This window comes from Carlito syrichta, unplaced genomic scaffold, assembly GCF_000164805.1.
Source record: "Carlito syrichta isolate Samal-C Ts95f unplaced genomic scaffold, Tarsius_syrichta-2.0.1 Scaffold65441, whole genome shotgun sequence".
Lineage (NCBI taxonomy): Eukaryota > Metazoa > Chordata > Mammalia > Primates > Tarsiidae > Carlito > Carlito syrichta.
In genome coordinates this window covers 684179-699904 of record NW_007009537.1, presented here as the reverse complement: position 1 = coordinate 699904, position 15726 = coordinate 684179, and the positions used below count along the sequence as shown (strand labels likewise).

At 36.0% G+C, this 15726-nt stretch overlaps 1 protein-coding gene across 11 annotated transcripts in view; it reads right to left on the bottom strand.

Annotated features, from left to right (window-relative positions):
• The window catches only part of DTNA (dystrobrevin alpha), a 300965-nt gene that overhangs the window by 58071 nt on the left and 227168 nt on the right, over positions 1-15726 (bottom strand). For 2 of the 11 annotated variants that reach the window (XM_021708883.1, XM_021708901.1), the window contains 4 exons: positions 13110-13193; positions 11263-11352; positions 3304-3381; positions 2643-2735 (listed from right to left, as the gene is read on the bottom strand). In XM_021708883.1, coding sequence (XP_021564558.1) covers positions 2643-2735; positions 3304-3381; positions 11263-11352; positions 13110-13193 — 345 coding nt within the window. Of the gene's footprint in view, positions 1-2642; positions 2736-3303; positions 3382-11262; positions 11353-11430; positions 11712-13109; positions 13194-15207; positions 15217-15726 lie in introns of those variants that run through there. The other 9 variants (XM_008051371.2, XM_008051384.2, XM_008051378.1 and 6 more) reach the window with 7 other exon arrangements.

Sequence of the window (15726 nt, the reverse complement as noted above, 5' to 3'; positions counted from 1 at the left end):
AAATGTAAAATCTGTTATTCCTATTCTGGCTGTTGTGATTAGGTAAAAGAGACTGAAGATAACATTCTTGCCTTTTTTTGAAGCTTAGAATTAACATGAGAAGTCATGACTCTAGGAATTATGTACATAAAAGGTAACTTATCAACAACCACTATTCCTATGACTGTATGCTCACAATATCTGTTAAAATGAAATAAAAATATTAGGATAGGATATGCAGTTTCAGAAAATAAATATCTGAAGGAGGTACCTGCAAAAGTTTTCTGAAGGGTGTATGTTGAGCCCAATTTTTTACAGGTGAGGTAGCCTAGCGGTTATGAACTTGAACGAATAATGGTTAAAATTTAAGCCCTATTGTTCAGTATTTGTGTGGCTATGAGTCAGGTAAACTCTCTTAAGATGATACCTTTACTTACTATAATGTGGGGATGATCTTACTTACTCCATGGGCTTATTCTAAGGACTGGGAAAAATTATGTCCATAAAGCTTTTAACACAGGGCTTAGCTTGAGGCAAGTGCTTTAAAAATAGTAGCTATTATGATGATTAGCATTATTATATATCTCACTGTAATCGAATGACAGTAAGGCATTATAGCTATAAAGATGATAAGGGAGGTGAGACTGCTACATTATTCATATAATCCTGACAAGTGTAAGGTATTGTTAGGATATACTAAGACATAAAGGAAAAGGAAGGAAATAAAAGAAATTTGAAAGAGAAGTTGGATTTTTTTAAGGAAATAAAAAAGTTATGAGAAATATGGCGGGCTCAGCTATTAAAATAAAGTCTGCTTCATTGGTCAGTCTTAAATTCTGTTACGTTTTAAAAATACAAATCACATCTAGCTTGTATCAAGCATATGTAAGGTGCCGCCTCTGCTGAGGCAGTTTTATGGTCTTAAGTGACCATCAAGTCAATATGATTAATCACTTGAGTAGGGAAAATGGCTAGTAGTGACAAACTCTGAGCTTTTCTCTTTGGAGATTTCTTTGTCATGACCTTAATTAAGAAAAGGTCAAAGAAAAGCAGCAGAAATAATTAGTGTGTTTAGAATTATGGGGAGAGGACACAGTGTGAGAGCACATCATTGTCTTATGGTTGAATCTATAGCGACTGTATTTTTTCTTTGAAGATGATAATACAATTTTCTTTTTTTGTAATTCAGTGCTTAGTTCTACTGTTTAACACTGGGTTACCAAGTGCTACCATGTAACACAATGCTACCATGGAACACTGGGGTACCAAATTTTCTGGGTTTATAATTAAAGCAATCTTATTGTTTTGTGAGACTGAATTGTGAGAAAGTAGATACTATTTAATCTAGAAGCTCAGAACAACTCCAACAAAGAGAAGGGTTTAGGTCAGCAGAAGAGTGACCTAAAGTATAGTATATAGGATGAAATTAATCTAGTGTACTGGTTATATATTTCTAAGAATACAAGCTAAGATATAATACATATATTAAAACAAATAAGTGTGTGTCATTTCATAAGAGGTGAAATCAACTCATGGATTAATCTTGCAAAAATAGTTCTAAGAAGCAGAAATAGGAAGGAACTTTGGAAACATTTAAGTGAGGAGGAAAGAGTTCTAGAAACAAATTGGCTACAGTGAGGGTGTGAGCAGCTGAGCAATGGCCCTCTGTCTGAGGGATGCCTCTGTGAAACAGAAGCAAGAGGACCTGCAGTGCTGAAGGTGGGAACCATTTTAATGGGAATTTAACCCATTGGCTCCCTTAGTAGTTCTAACTGCAGAAACTCCACAAGCCCTTAGAGAAAATTGGAGTTGTTGAGTAAAACTGAAATATTTCCAAGAAATTAGTTTGCTAACTATGTTTGTAAAACAGCAGTCTAAACTAGATTGAAACACATATATGATACATTTATAGTCTGTACTTTTACTTTATTCATATTGCAAAGGCACACTCATTATTAAATATCAGGTAACTTTAACCAATGTGAGAAAATCCCTATATCATCATTAAAACAGAGAAAAAAATATAAATTCTTTAGTCCAAGTATACAGGGTTACCTGAATTCCTGGATTTAACACACATAAAACTAAGCTATGTATATTCTGGGACTTGAAAGAAAGTTTTAGTGTGATGGCTATTCAGAAGCATTTGTAATAAAAGAACTGTCAAAAGACAATTTTCCCCACTGTTGTCATTGTTTAAAAAATGATTCCCATTTTGTGATCCCACCACATTACATTTTCTCTTTTTCACTTCTATCTTAAGTAAAATGAAGCATTGTTTTCCAAATCCGCAGAGACATCCATGTCCTTGGAATAAGACAAATTATCTCATCGCTATCCTGTGATGATTTGACGGGACACATGTAAACAGAACGGACAGGTGGGACCCAGAGCTCTGCACCCACCTGGATGCTAATATTTAGCAGGGCATCCATTTTCACAAGTTTCCCCTGTAGCTAAGATATAAGCAAGGATATGAATTCTGTGGTTCATTAATGGGAAGTATCCAGACTAGCATCACAAATGACTTATTTGAATCAGCAAAACGGTGCCTTAGTGACATCACAGGCATCCCGGGACTTTGCTCCTTGCTGAGACTGCTTGTCACCAGCTCAGACTGCTCCCCTCTCGAAGGACAGTTAAGCTGCCAAACCTGCACTAACCATGATGGGTTGCTCCGGAGCATGTTGACATACAAACCGATGAGCACATGTTCATCAGCTAGCCTGTCTGCCACATTCAGGCTGTACAGTATCCTGGGGCAGGAGGAAAGAAAGGGTGCTGTTAAGAGAGGTGAACAGAAATATGCAAGAGAAAGTAGGAGTGAGTTTGTGGTGGAAAAGGCATTTAGAAAACCAAGCAAATAAAGGTACAGCACTAAGTGATGTTCTACAAAAGCCACAAGCAAAATCCAAGCAGGAAAACTCACACTTCCATTTCACTAACTGTAAAAATAAAAACTTCCATTTTAAATAATTTTTTTTTAGAAAGCAGATTTGCATCCTTCAACCGCTAGGGCTGAGGAATTCATCTGTATAGTAAACACATTGAAATGGGTTGCAAGCAAAGATTAAGTATCCTCTGGAAAATCAAATCTTTAGCTTAGTCATTTAAAAAGAAAAGAAAAAGGCATTAAGGAAAGTGAAACAACAACACAGATGTGTCTACTGGAAATAACTACTGGGTGCTGTTAATTGGGTTATCACAGAGCTGCTTTTGCTAAGTCAAAGATGGTCTTTCACACACAAAGCATTTTTGACAAAAGAACTCTCCATTATTAGTTCCATTAATTCAGGGTCCCAGTACACTCTGGCTTTCACTTACCCTTTGCCCTTCAGAAAAGCTGGAGCTGCCCTAGCCAGAAGTTTGTTCTGTTCTACTTCACTGTCCTTGGGAGGAGAGCTAGTTAATAAGATGGGAAAGCCAAGAAGAGCGTAAACACGGCAATGCATTCAAGAACAGAACTGGCAACAGACACTCCCAAGTTTAGATCCAACTCCATTTGGACGGATCTCTCATTATTTTGAAGTATTCAAGATGTTTTCAGATTTCCACAGAGTTCAACTAGGAGTAGAGACCTGGCCCAAGAACACAGTTACAATTATACACCATGATCACCATGATCCCAGATTCCCCCTCTGGTATTGCGTATGCATAGACATAATGAATGTTCATTCAACATTTATCATGGGATGTCATGGAAACAGTCCAATAGTTCACTCAGTCCTTCCAGCCTTTAGATCCCACTCAATAATTTTACTCCTCTATCCTTCTCTGAATTTTCTAACTTTCTGTAATGAGTAGAAAGAATTGAAAATTACCTAGAGGTTGCTTGCATATTAGAAATGCTTTACTATTTCAAGCACAAGCCACATGATCTTTGCTGTGAAGCTGCAAAGAAAACTTGCAGAGAAACAGAGAAATATATCTTTGATTCCTAACAAATATATATTCAAATTTCATGTGTTTATATAAATATCTAGCTAGTGAATAGAGTTTCATCTCTAAAGCAAATTATTATCATATTAGATTCATTACAGGAAATGTACATTTTATTTAGTAATTTAAATGACAGTCTTAAAGTTTAAAATGTAGGTTTGTTAAATTACAACTAGAAACACAAATAATAATTAAGTGTGGTCAAGGCAAAGTCACCCAGTATTGACAGTGATAGTCATGCTTCATTGGGAAACGGTATTAATTCTTAGAATTACAATTGTATTGGTAATATATTTAAAAGAAAAATTTCAGAGAAACAGAGAAATATACCTTTGATTCCTACAAATATCTATTCATATTTAATGTGTTTATATTAATACATATCTAGTGAATAAGGTTTTGTCCCTTAAGCAAATTATTAAAAAGAGTTTGATTCTTTGTAAGTTAAGTAAGAATTTGTCCTACAGACTGTTGAAACTAAACTGTCCCACCACTTCATGGAAAATACAAAAATAAACTGTTCAGCTTTGTTTGAATACCAAGTGTTTAATGATTGGGATCTAAATTATGAAGTTTTTACCACAAATTTTCAAGAAGCTCTAAATCTACTATTTATATTTAAAACAGCTTAAGAATTAGTCAAAAATTTAAAAAACGTTCAACTGCAAGTTTTAAGGTTTTACTACAAAGTAAGCTTCTTTCAGACTATGATGTGCTGAAAGTAGAAATGTATAAATGAATATCACGTTAGAATTATGCACAGTATAGTTGGAATTTTTGTTTTATAACAGCATGGACTACAAGATTCCTTGAAAAGTGAAATCTCTGATAAACTTAGTATTAAATTTGACATAAAGAAAGCGGACAGCACAGAGTAGGCATCATTCACGTTTGTTGAATGAATATGTTCCCTCAGCTCCTCAGAAAGGCATCTGATACACAAAGTATTGCTATACTTTAAATATTGACTTAAAAATTAGATTAATGTTCCAGGAGAATTTACTTTTCTGATGACCTTAATGATTTTTTCCAGCATATTATACTTTACCTTTCAAGATTATGAAACCTGCCCATCAGGGCCAAATAACCTCCTTAAACCATCATAGTTGGTATTTTATGTAATGTACCACTATTCCACCAAAACATCACTCCAAACCTTGGCTACTGAAGCATAGCCCCATATGTTCATTATTCAGTAACTACAATATACAATATACTGCTGCCCAATATACATCTGAAACTTTTTAAAAAAATAAAGATAGATGTAGCTATTGCATAGTTAATTGGATTTCAAATATCAATTAATTGTGTGAAGTATCAATGATTTTTTCCCCTGAAAAATAAGCCGTTTCCCTTCCTTGTTATGCATCTATCTTTGCTCTTTGGATCCCAGAAGTTGTGGAGATATTTCCTTTACTCAATAGCCTAATAATTGCACAGGTACAACCTCTGACATTGAATGTGCAAGACAAAAAGAAAGTACCAGCAGAGTAAAGAAACAAAGGAAGATCAACCATGCAGCTCCGATTGCTACAAATTATTCTGGTGAAGTTTTATGGAAGGAAGATGATGTGTCAATAAAGGTACAGAAGTGTCAGTCCACCACTTGCTTACTGACAAGACACAAGCATGGAGGAGCTTTGACATTGGTACAATGCATGGGTGAGGTGATGGGAAAGGAGCAATTGACCAGATTTTCCTTTGGGAGTCTTATTCTTCCTCCCAAGTCCCTTCCTCCTTCAAAGAGATGAGCAGATATTCTATGCATATACATTTCTTTTAATTTTTGTTGTCATTTTATTTTTTTGCATTGGCCCTTGCCAGTGTTGGTTTGAGGAGATCATTTAAATCTTTTTATTTTCCTTTCTATTCCTACATGAATTATTGGGGAAACTAGCTCTTGGGGAATATTGGGGTTATACTACATACATTTATGCATTTGTGGAAATAAACTGTTTTGTTTTGCTACAGCTTTTAATTTCTAGTGCCAAAGCATTTCTAACTATTGGTACTCACTGTTTACATAGTTTCTATACTTCCTACCGCTAGCTTCTAATTCTCATCACCTGTTTCTGGAAAGCCAAAAAATGTATAAAGAAAGCCAACCAAGGCAAAAACAGTCACTCTTTCAAAATGGAATAGATCAAGAATTTAGAGAATTTACTGGGAGACAGATTTAACGTAAAACTTTATAGTCTGTTCCTTTGAAGTACCTTCCACCAAAATCTCTTCTGCAACTCCCTAGAAGCATGAAAAGAGGGACAAAGTGATTTTTTCCCCTCCTGAGTTGATGTGAAGATAGTGATTGCTATGGTTTGAATATTTGACAACTCCAAACCTCATGTTGAAATTTGACCTCAAGTGTTGGAGGTGGGGCCTAATGGGAGGTATCTGGGTCATGGGTGGGGATCCTTCATGAATGGCTGGGTGCCATCCTCATGGCAATGAGTGAGTTTTCACTCCATCAGTTTCTGTGAGAGCTGGTTGTTAAAGGGAGCCTGGCACCTCTCTCTTTTTGTTTGCGTCCTCTCTTGGCATGTGATTTCTGCACACACCAGCTCCCCTTCACCATCTACTTGAGTAGAAGCAGTCTGAGGCCCTCACCAGTACATGAGCAGATGTCAGGTTCATGCTTCTTTTAATAGCCTGCAGAGCTGTGAAACCAAATAAACCTATTGTCTTTATAAGTTCCTAGCCTTGGGTATTCCTTTATAGCAAAGCACACACAGACTAAGACAGTGATGATAAGTTGTTGATTATGATCCTTTCAAAGTAAAACATTCTCACAATATTTTATGGAATAATTTATATTTTTAAAGCTTTCATTTTGTAGTTTCGTAGTTTGCATGACGAAGTTGTGATATTTCCAGTGCATTGTGGGCAGGAAGATCAGGCACGTTAGAACCTATGTCTTATTAAGTATTGAGTGCTTCCATTTTGACATCAGTCCTCAAGTCAAGATGCATTTTTCATTTTACCTTTTGAAACTGGGAACTACTTGGGGCTACCCTTGACCATGGGTGGTACATTTTTTCTGAGTCTCAAGAGAAGGAGGACAGGACTACCGTCTCTAAAATTGTGTGTATACACGTCTCTTTTTCTTATTGTTGTCATTTCCTTTTCATCAAGCCTTGCCACTGTTTAACCACATCCCTTTGCACAAATATCATCATTGATAGCTTTCCTGACAGTCATACCCTGGAGGGTATAATATGGTAAAATTTGAAGTTTATGTGTTCTGCTGACATAAGAAAGGTAGGGAATATTGCTTTAGACTTTTTTCCCCCTAAAGTTTTTCTATTTTCTGACCATCTCCTTTTTAAACCTCTGAAAAACAGCACACCTAAAGAAAAATAACCTTCTTCCAAAATTTTTCTCTTACACACATACACACACAATGACACAATGGGTTTTAGAAGGAGAGAACAATTTCAAAGTACCTCATATTTATTTTTAAACATCTCCCCTTAGTTTTGAAGAGTGACAACTCATGCCAATATTTTTACTTTAGTGGAAACACTTTTGAGGTGACCTAAAGGCAACAAAATCACACACAAATGCTACCTGGATTTTTGCTTAAATCCAAAATGTATTTTGAAAAACCACTTCTGCTTATGTTGGGTTACTACATTAACCCTGGGCAAATATTCTTTTCTTTTAATGAATATGACATACAAGACCTTGATATAGTCTCACAGAGCAATATATTACATAAATAAATTATGTTAATATGGAATAATCATCACACAGTTAAAAGGAAAACAATATTTGAAGTATAGTGAATTAAAAAGATGTATATGTTTATATTAACTAGATATAAATGCATATTATATATAAAATTTTATACTAAATATGTTATATATGTATAATTTTTTTTTAGATGGGGGTCTCAGTCTGTTGCCTAGGCTGGAATGCAGTGGCATGATTATAACTCATCACACACTAAAACTCCTAGGCTCAGGGAATCCTTTTGCTTTAACCTCCCTAGTTGATGGGACTACAGATTCATGTCACCATGTCTGGCTATTTTTTATTTTTTGTAGAGATGAGTTCTCGCTATGTTGCCTAGGCTGGTATTGAGCTCCTGGGCTTAAGCAATCCTCCCTCCTGACCTTCCAAATTGCTGGAATTACAAGTGTGAGCCACTCTGCTTGGCTAAGAATAGATATTTTAATTTCTATTGATTCTTAAAAATTGATAAGCATGTGTGGCATTTGGATTTGTGAAGAATGACTCGCGAAATTGGCTCTCTCCTTAAGTAAGTCTACTGTGAATAAAATTTTGCTTCTCACTATAATTTACACAGTCTAGTAATAAGCTCATCAAAGTAATTTAAAAACAATAAAGAATCCACAAATCATTTTTGTCACGAGATAATTTCTTGAAGCATTTTGTTTCTATTTATTTTTCTAGCTTTTGATCACTTTCATCTGAAATATAGAATGTTTACTACATGCAAATCAGCAGGCAAGCATTAAAAAAATAGGTTAGTGTCTCAGTGGGAAAACTAACTGTCATTAATTCAGGCTGGAACAAAAGTTGAACCACCTTAAACAGGCACCATGGAAGAAATAACAATTCTCAGGTCATATTTGATTTACTACATTTACTATGTTGTTCCCAGATATCATCAAGCCATACCAATTGTATTTTTGCCAAGAAAAGTTTGTTGGGTACAGGACATGTACAGGCAACTACCAAAGCAACTCTATTAAGAAAATAAAGGGTATTGATGTGAAGAATAGAGGTAACTGTGTTTTTAATTACACATGAATATTTTAGTATAAGAAATTGTTAGAGCTGAGTGTGAAGACTGGTTTAATTCACATTTTAAAAAATCCTAGCATATTAGTGGAGCTCTGGGCTATATGAAGTGAGAATTATTTGCAGAGAGAGATTATTTCAAGTCTCATAAAATTTTATACAACATATCCAGCAAGTTGAAAGACTAAGGAATGCTCCAGAATGGTGCCAGATGTTGATTTATAAATTTATCTACTTTTATGATTGAAAATGAATGGGCATTCATGGTAGAAAAATGTTAGCCATCGAGAAAGCTTTGATTTTTGGAAGAAAAGGCTGAATTTGCTGTTTCACTTTTATTTTTAGTCACTTCTGACTACTAAATCTCAAATGCTTAACATTTAGTTTGAGTATTTCAAGTACGAGTACAAGACTGGGTTTTTAGGTAAATAATCACTGGGTAAGCAAAAGAGTTTGAAAAAGCTGAAAAATTACAGTGAATTAGAATTTTTTTAGTTGAAAACCCAAACCAATCAACCAACTGACCAACCAGTCAACTAACAAAAATAACTCCCAAATGCTGCTCCACTGGAAAGAATCAGGATTTGGGAAGCCCTTGGGGTGGGTGAGTCCCTCCCCATAGGTATAACAGAACCTAAAACCATATCAGTAATTAAGTGCTTGTTATTGTGACAAAACAGAAAATTAGATTGCGTTCAACACACTGTGTAAATTACAAGCAATTTTCTAATAGTTGGTTGAGTGATAAGATCTGGCTAGATGCTATATGCCAAAGTGATTCCTTTTGTGAGTGATTACCATTTTAGAAGTTGCAACTACGAAAACATCTGTGAAACCTTTAGTGATGTTTCTAATAATGGAGGTAAAATAGACATGACATTCAAACTTTCAGAGTGTCTTTACCATGACAAATGAAGAAGGTAGGTCACAGTTTTAAAAACTTATTTTGCATTGGAAAGGATTCACTCTCTCACTTCAATGAAGTAAGGATTTTGGCATGATAACTAAGATTTTACAAAAGAGGAATGATGCCAACAAAGGTAGCACATCCAATGCTGCAGGAAACAAAGGGAAGAAAGGGCCTCTTGGCTTTGTGGTCAGTTCTTGCAATGATATTTGCAATCATGCTATGTCATTTATGTCATCTTTCATAAACTTAGATAATGTTGCTGTCCTTGGAGATCTTTTTCTTAGTAGTGATGATAGATTTCCATCCATCCAGTCATTCTTTCTTAGACATTTAAAAGAAAACAATTTGGTTTTGGAATACCATACATGATCAAGAAAATGAACGAGGTGAGTTAACGTTATTTGATCCGTATCCTATCTAAGTGCTAACCAATATTGAATGTACACACATGCATGTGTGCACACACACAGAGACATACCACACACAGGCAGGAAGACTTCAAAGAATGACGGCAGAGTGCCGTTGAGAATCCCTTCTTTCCTTTTAAGCAAGGGAAAAATGAATCAAGTATATAGCTGGAAAAGGATATAAGAACAGGAGATGCGACAGATGGTGCTGGTAACCAGAGGAACACACTAATAAATCTGTTAGAGGTAGATTACTAGGATGTCAAAAGACTTCAAAGATAAATCTTTGTGCCCTTTGAAGATCAAAGTGGTATGCTTGGAAAAGGCCCTAGGTGAATACTGCTGGGAGTTTGTGGAGAGGATTCTGGAGTGGGGATTTCAGTTCATCCTCATTCCACTTTATCTTTCTATGATCTGTCACAATACAAAAGATTGACCACTCAGACTAAATAAAATATGGCAGACTTCACTACTTTCTTAATGCTGCCTTAATATCAATCAGCACTATTCTTGGCTTGCTTAGATTTTATTTGATTATAAAAGGGGCAGTCGGGGGTGATGTCAGGATGAGGGCAGAGCTCTACATCATATTTTCTTGTTTCTGTTCCAATTATAGAACATACGGGACCTTTAACTGCTGCCTACATCTGGCATGATAAATTTCCATCAACCTTGGTGTATCGACACGATTAAGAAATCAAAAGTGGTTCACCACCAGCATTATTAAGAGAGAGAAAACAAGCTCTGAGAGCAAGAAGCTGGTTTTAAAATTGCTACTTCAGGAGGAATGAGATTGTCCTGCCTGGGGGAAGAAATGGCCCAGGTCCAGGGGGACAGAAATGAACAAGTCCTCAAGTCTTTAATTGCAATGAGGTCCAGCCATATGACACTGTGCTAGCCTCACCAGGTTAGTGCTAATGATCTTGACGAAAGACTCCTTAAAGAGTCTTAGAATTCACCATCTGGGGTTTTGCACATTGTACAAAAGAGGAGACTTGTCCAAACAAGATGGCACTCTTCACATACATGCATCTCCTATATATTTATATGAAGTTATGAAATTAGCAAAATAATTTGGAAAGAGAGAAAAGAGCTGAGGAGTTCAGCTCAAGTTGGAAATTCATGACAGAAGCTCATTAAACCCCCAAAGACCTCTGTCTCCAAAAAGACAAAAACTACAAGAGGATTTTACTGCTGGAGTAGAAGGATGACCAGTCGATTGAACAATTACTATGATTAGCAGCTCAGGGCTGGGATACTGACCGTGCACCGTGGTCAAGCTGGTTTACACACAGCTTTGTGAGGGAATGCTCTTCAGCCAGAGGGCTGCTTTCATTCATTCCCTCAGGTAACCTGAGGGATGCAAACAATGAGACCTCATTAAAACCTCCCATGGACAGAGCAAGGCTCACTCAGAGAGGAAAGTCATTGAGTGTACATAGCTTTATTGAACAGCACCCTTAAAACAGAAACTGGAGGCCAACCTCTGAGGTGGTAGGAAGAACTGCAAGCTTTAAACAACGTGTCTGTGGTTCACGGGGAACATTCCAAAAGGACTGGAAATGGGAATAAAGGGAAATGATCATATTTGGGGTTAATGGGTCCCATGCACCCTGAAGGAACCAGAACAGCTCAAAGTATTATAGGAATATCTTAGGGTAGAAGAAGTCATGTTATCCATCTAGACGCATCCACCATAAGCACCGTCCGAGCTGAAATGATATAAAATGACCTTCAGTAAGGATGGGGTCTATCTCTGCTCAACATTTGCAGAAAGCAGACCTTCCTAATAAAAGCACGTCTTTTGAACCATTACGTCAGATCTTCCCTAGTTAGATGCACAGACCTCTGTCTTTTAGACCTTACAGTTTATGACTTTGTTTTAGAAAAAAATGATTGAGTCTTCTGGTGAGTCTGAAAGGAACGGCTAAAAGAAATTTACGGAGGGCCCAAACCAAATTATTCACTGTGGATGTTCTGCAGTATAACTGCCCCTCATTTCCACCAGTTACAAAATTAATTTATATGTCGGAAACACCAGGTATTGCCACATTCTGTTTATTCTGCTCATTATACGTATGGGGAACCTCTTCATCTCAAGTTCCCGTTGATGGGTAAAACAGGAACTCAGGGGAAAAAATCAGCAGTGTTCTCGGTCTCACTTTTCAAATCCTCATGAGAATCTACCAGAATATTGCAGTGAAACTGGCGCCTTATTAAACCTCTTCAGGGAAAAGATGAATTATGTGTGTTTTGTGAAATATAAGACTGTATTTTTCTTTTTCTTTCTTCCTTTTTTGCTACTGAAAAGACATTTGAAATCTTATTTTCAATTACTTACTCCAATTTTCTTTACCTTAGTCTTTGCTTTCCTGTGAGCATTCTCCCTGTATTTATAGAATAATTCTCTGGTGCTTAATTCATGGTATTTGCTCAAATGACTTAGAGCACCTCTTGATCTTGGATATGTCTAACACTAACTCTTAGAGAAGTATTTATTTCTCCAGTTCCTTGCTCACATGGGAGTGGATCTTGTGCAAAAATATCAGACACATATCCACCTTTTGTAAAAAAAAAAAAAAAAAAAGTTCTTGCTATTCGTGGAATTATTTATGTGGAAACTACATCTCCAAGAACTTTTTTTTTTCTTCAGTCTCAAGTCTGAGGAATGCCAGAGATTACCAAGAAGAGGATTCTTTTATAGTTGGAGTTTTAAATAATGAGACATTTCAGAATATATATAAGAATACATCATGGCATCTTGAAATCCCAGTTCTTTGACTTCAGTGGACCACTCCAGTTCTATGAAAGTGACTTTCTCAATGAGATAGAATGCATGTGTGTCAATTGTAAAACTGAAACATACCCTACATTCTTATGCTGGACAGATTATAAATGCAGGTTTCCAGAAGTGGCATTGATCCCAAAGCCACTTCAGGCTTTTGAAATGCATCAAAATGAACGAAATTGAAAACTTGTGATGGATATTTACAGACCAGTTTCCAATAATAATATTTTGTACTTGGCTTACACTAGAATATTTTTCTTGCCACAGAACCAAGACTCATTACTAAAGAAAGGGCTAGTTTCATGGTAGGATTAAAACTTACCTCCTGGTAATAAAAGGACTTCCTGAGGAGGGAACAGAGTGGGAGAATAGGGTATCGTTCATGCTGGTTACAGGTCTGGGTGGCCTAAAACAAAATACAGTGTGTATGGAAAGTTAAAACAAATAAAAATCATAAATAAACAACTATTCACTATCCCTTGAGGAAAGGGAATGGGAAGATCAGAGTTCTAGATTGCTCAATCAATATGAAATCTTACTTCTTCCAATTAAATTTTTTTAAGTGCTCGAAAGTTGCATTTCCTTGAGAATATAGAGTTTCAGTAAAACATGGGAAGAACCTCCAGACACCATAGGAATGTTGATCCATGAGCTCTGAGTTAGATGTTTCACAGAATCACACTCTCAAACAGAGAAAAGGTTGTTGAGAAAGCAGCAGCATTACTTCTACTGCCTTCTAAAGGAAGAAGCCTCGAAAACATGATTATCAGAATTTACATCCTTTTGGAAAGAGGAAAATTCCTGAGGTGTTGGAAACTTCTTTTGTGTTCTTCATGATCATGGTCCTCTCCAATATGCCTAATCTGGAAGGACACAGGTTGCTAAATCATATCACACCTTATTTGCCCTTTGTCTTAAGTGACGATGTGATTAAGCACCACAAGGATTTACCAAGTTACTTTCTTTTATTTGGATGAACCATATGATAGAGTATGTAGTGTAAGGTATCCCATAAACCTCACCTTTTTTCTTATGATGAAAGGAAAAACATAAAATCCTATGTTCTTCAGAATTGTTCATGGTTCTAAATGCCACCTGCATGGGGTCTGCCTTCCTTGGTTTTATTTTCATTTCATTCTGTCATTCTTTTACTATCATGAATGTTTCACTTCAGATAAAATGATGGGTTTAAGATTTCTGTCTCATCTCCAAGCCATTTTTAGGTTTATTTTAGGTTCAATGAAAGATGCTGAATGGTAACATGCAATGGGACTTACGAGTTCAGAAGATGGAAAGTGAAGTGGGTATTATTCTGAGTTGGGAAATTTTGATTTCACTATAACACTGTATTTGAGTTTGACCGTATAGAATTTTTTGAAGATGAGACATGAATTACTGTAGCCTATAGAATCAATTTGTTTTGGCTTACTTAAGAGCCATATTTGTAAATGGTTTAATTTTTACCTTAGAAAACTAGAATTAGCTTTGGATTTTACAATGCAGAGATTCTAGAAAAAAGGTAGACTTATTTATCAATATGTGCTGGCTGCATGGGCCTGAGGCTCTGCAGGTTTTAAAATGTCAACACCGTACGTAAAAATTCATTGAAACTTTTTTTCTTGGTAGCAGTGCTAAATTTACAAGTGAGCAACAGGAGACTAATTAAAAATGAGTTATGCCTTGAGTAGAACACATTCACTTTATATGGAGAATGCTAATTTTATACAAATGTCTTCTGTATATTATGAAAAGTTTGGTATATCAGATTTTAAAACTGTGAATAGAATAAAACACCTTCATTGTAGCTTTGCAAAAGGTTGGAAAAAACTTGGCCCCACATTTCTGACTTCCTTAAAAAAAAAACAACCCGACCATCTTGCTCTCACTCTAAAAAATATGAAGATAAAAGTGGATTTAGAATGTTTTTTCACTAGCATGGTGAATTTACTCTCTTGAACCTGGTTGCTACAAAACTGAATTCAAGGTTTCTTAGCAAATGGCTCCACGCTTAAGGTTCACCATAAAACGTTGCACCTGGGATACAGAATGGCTAACCTTGGCACCAAATGATGGTTTTTAGAGGGGCTGAAGATCCTATTTTCTCCACAATCAAATGGAAAGTTACCTTATCTAATAAAATCAGTCACACTGGGAATTTAAAACATATTTAATTTTATGAAAAGGAAATAGAACCAAAAGATGGAGCAAGTCACAGGGGTCCAGTGCAATTTTCTTTCTGAATGAGATCTCCACAGAGAACATTTTAATAAAATTGGCATCTTTCTTGTAAACCAGAAGGGTTCAGCACAAGCAGAATTAGTTTTAACTAGCTTTGCATCTCTCTCTTGTTTTGTGTATCATAGCCACTTATAATTATGGTAAGTTTTTACAAGTCCATTGGTGACTGCTAAACTACTTACCAAGTATCACTTTTGGCAGCAAAAAAATAAAGAATACAGACTGTTAATCATGGTAATATTTACAAGCAATACAATAGCTAAGAACAAATGCCAAAATACCAAAATGTCACCACCTGCTCATTTCTATTTAAGGATGAATTCATGACTGGCAGCACCTCTCTACTGCATGGGTATAAAAATCCTTTGGCTACTGTAAAAGAATGGCATTTTCTGTGAGTCACATGGTTTATTTCCATATGCAAATAGGTGTGTATGTGAGAGAAAGATGGAAGTATCACAACTTGTTAAAAATCCCATTGATTGAACCTCTTTTTACTGTATCTAAGACTACTTATAAAATGTTAGTTTAGTTACAGTCAGTCTGTGCCATATTTTTGCCATTTTTTACATTTAGAAATTGGAACTGAAGTTTTAAATAAGTAATGAAAATATTCTCTAATTTCTTTCTTTTTTTTTTTGAGTTGGAGTCTCACTCTGTCACCCAGACTGGAGTGCAGTGGCCGCTCCCGACCACCGCAG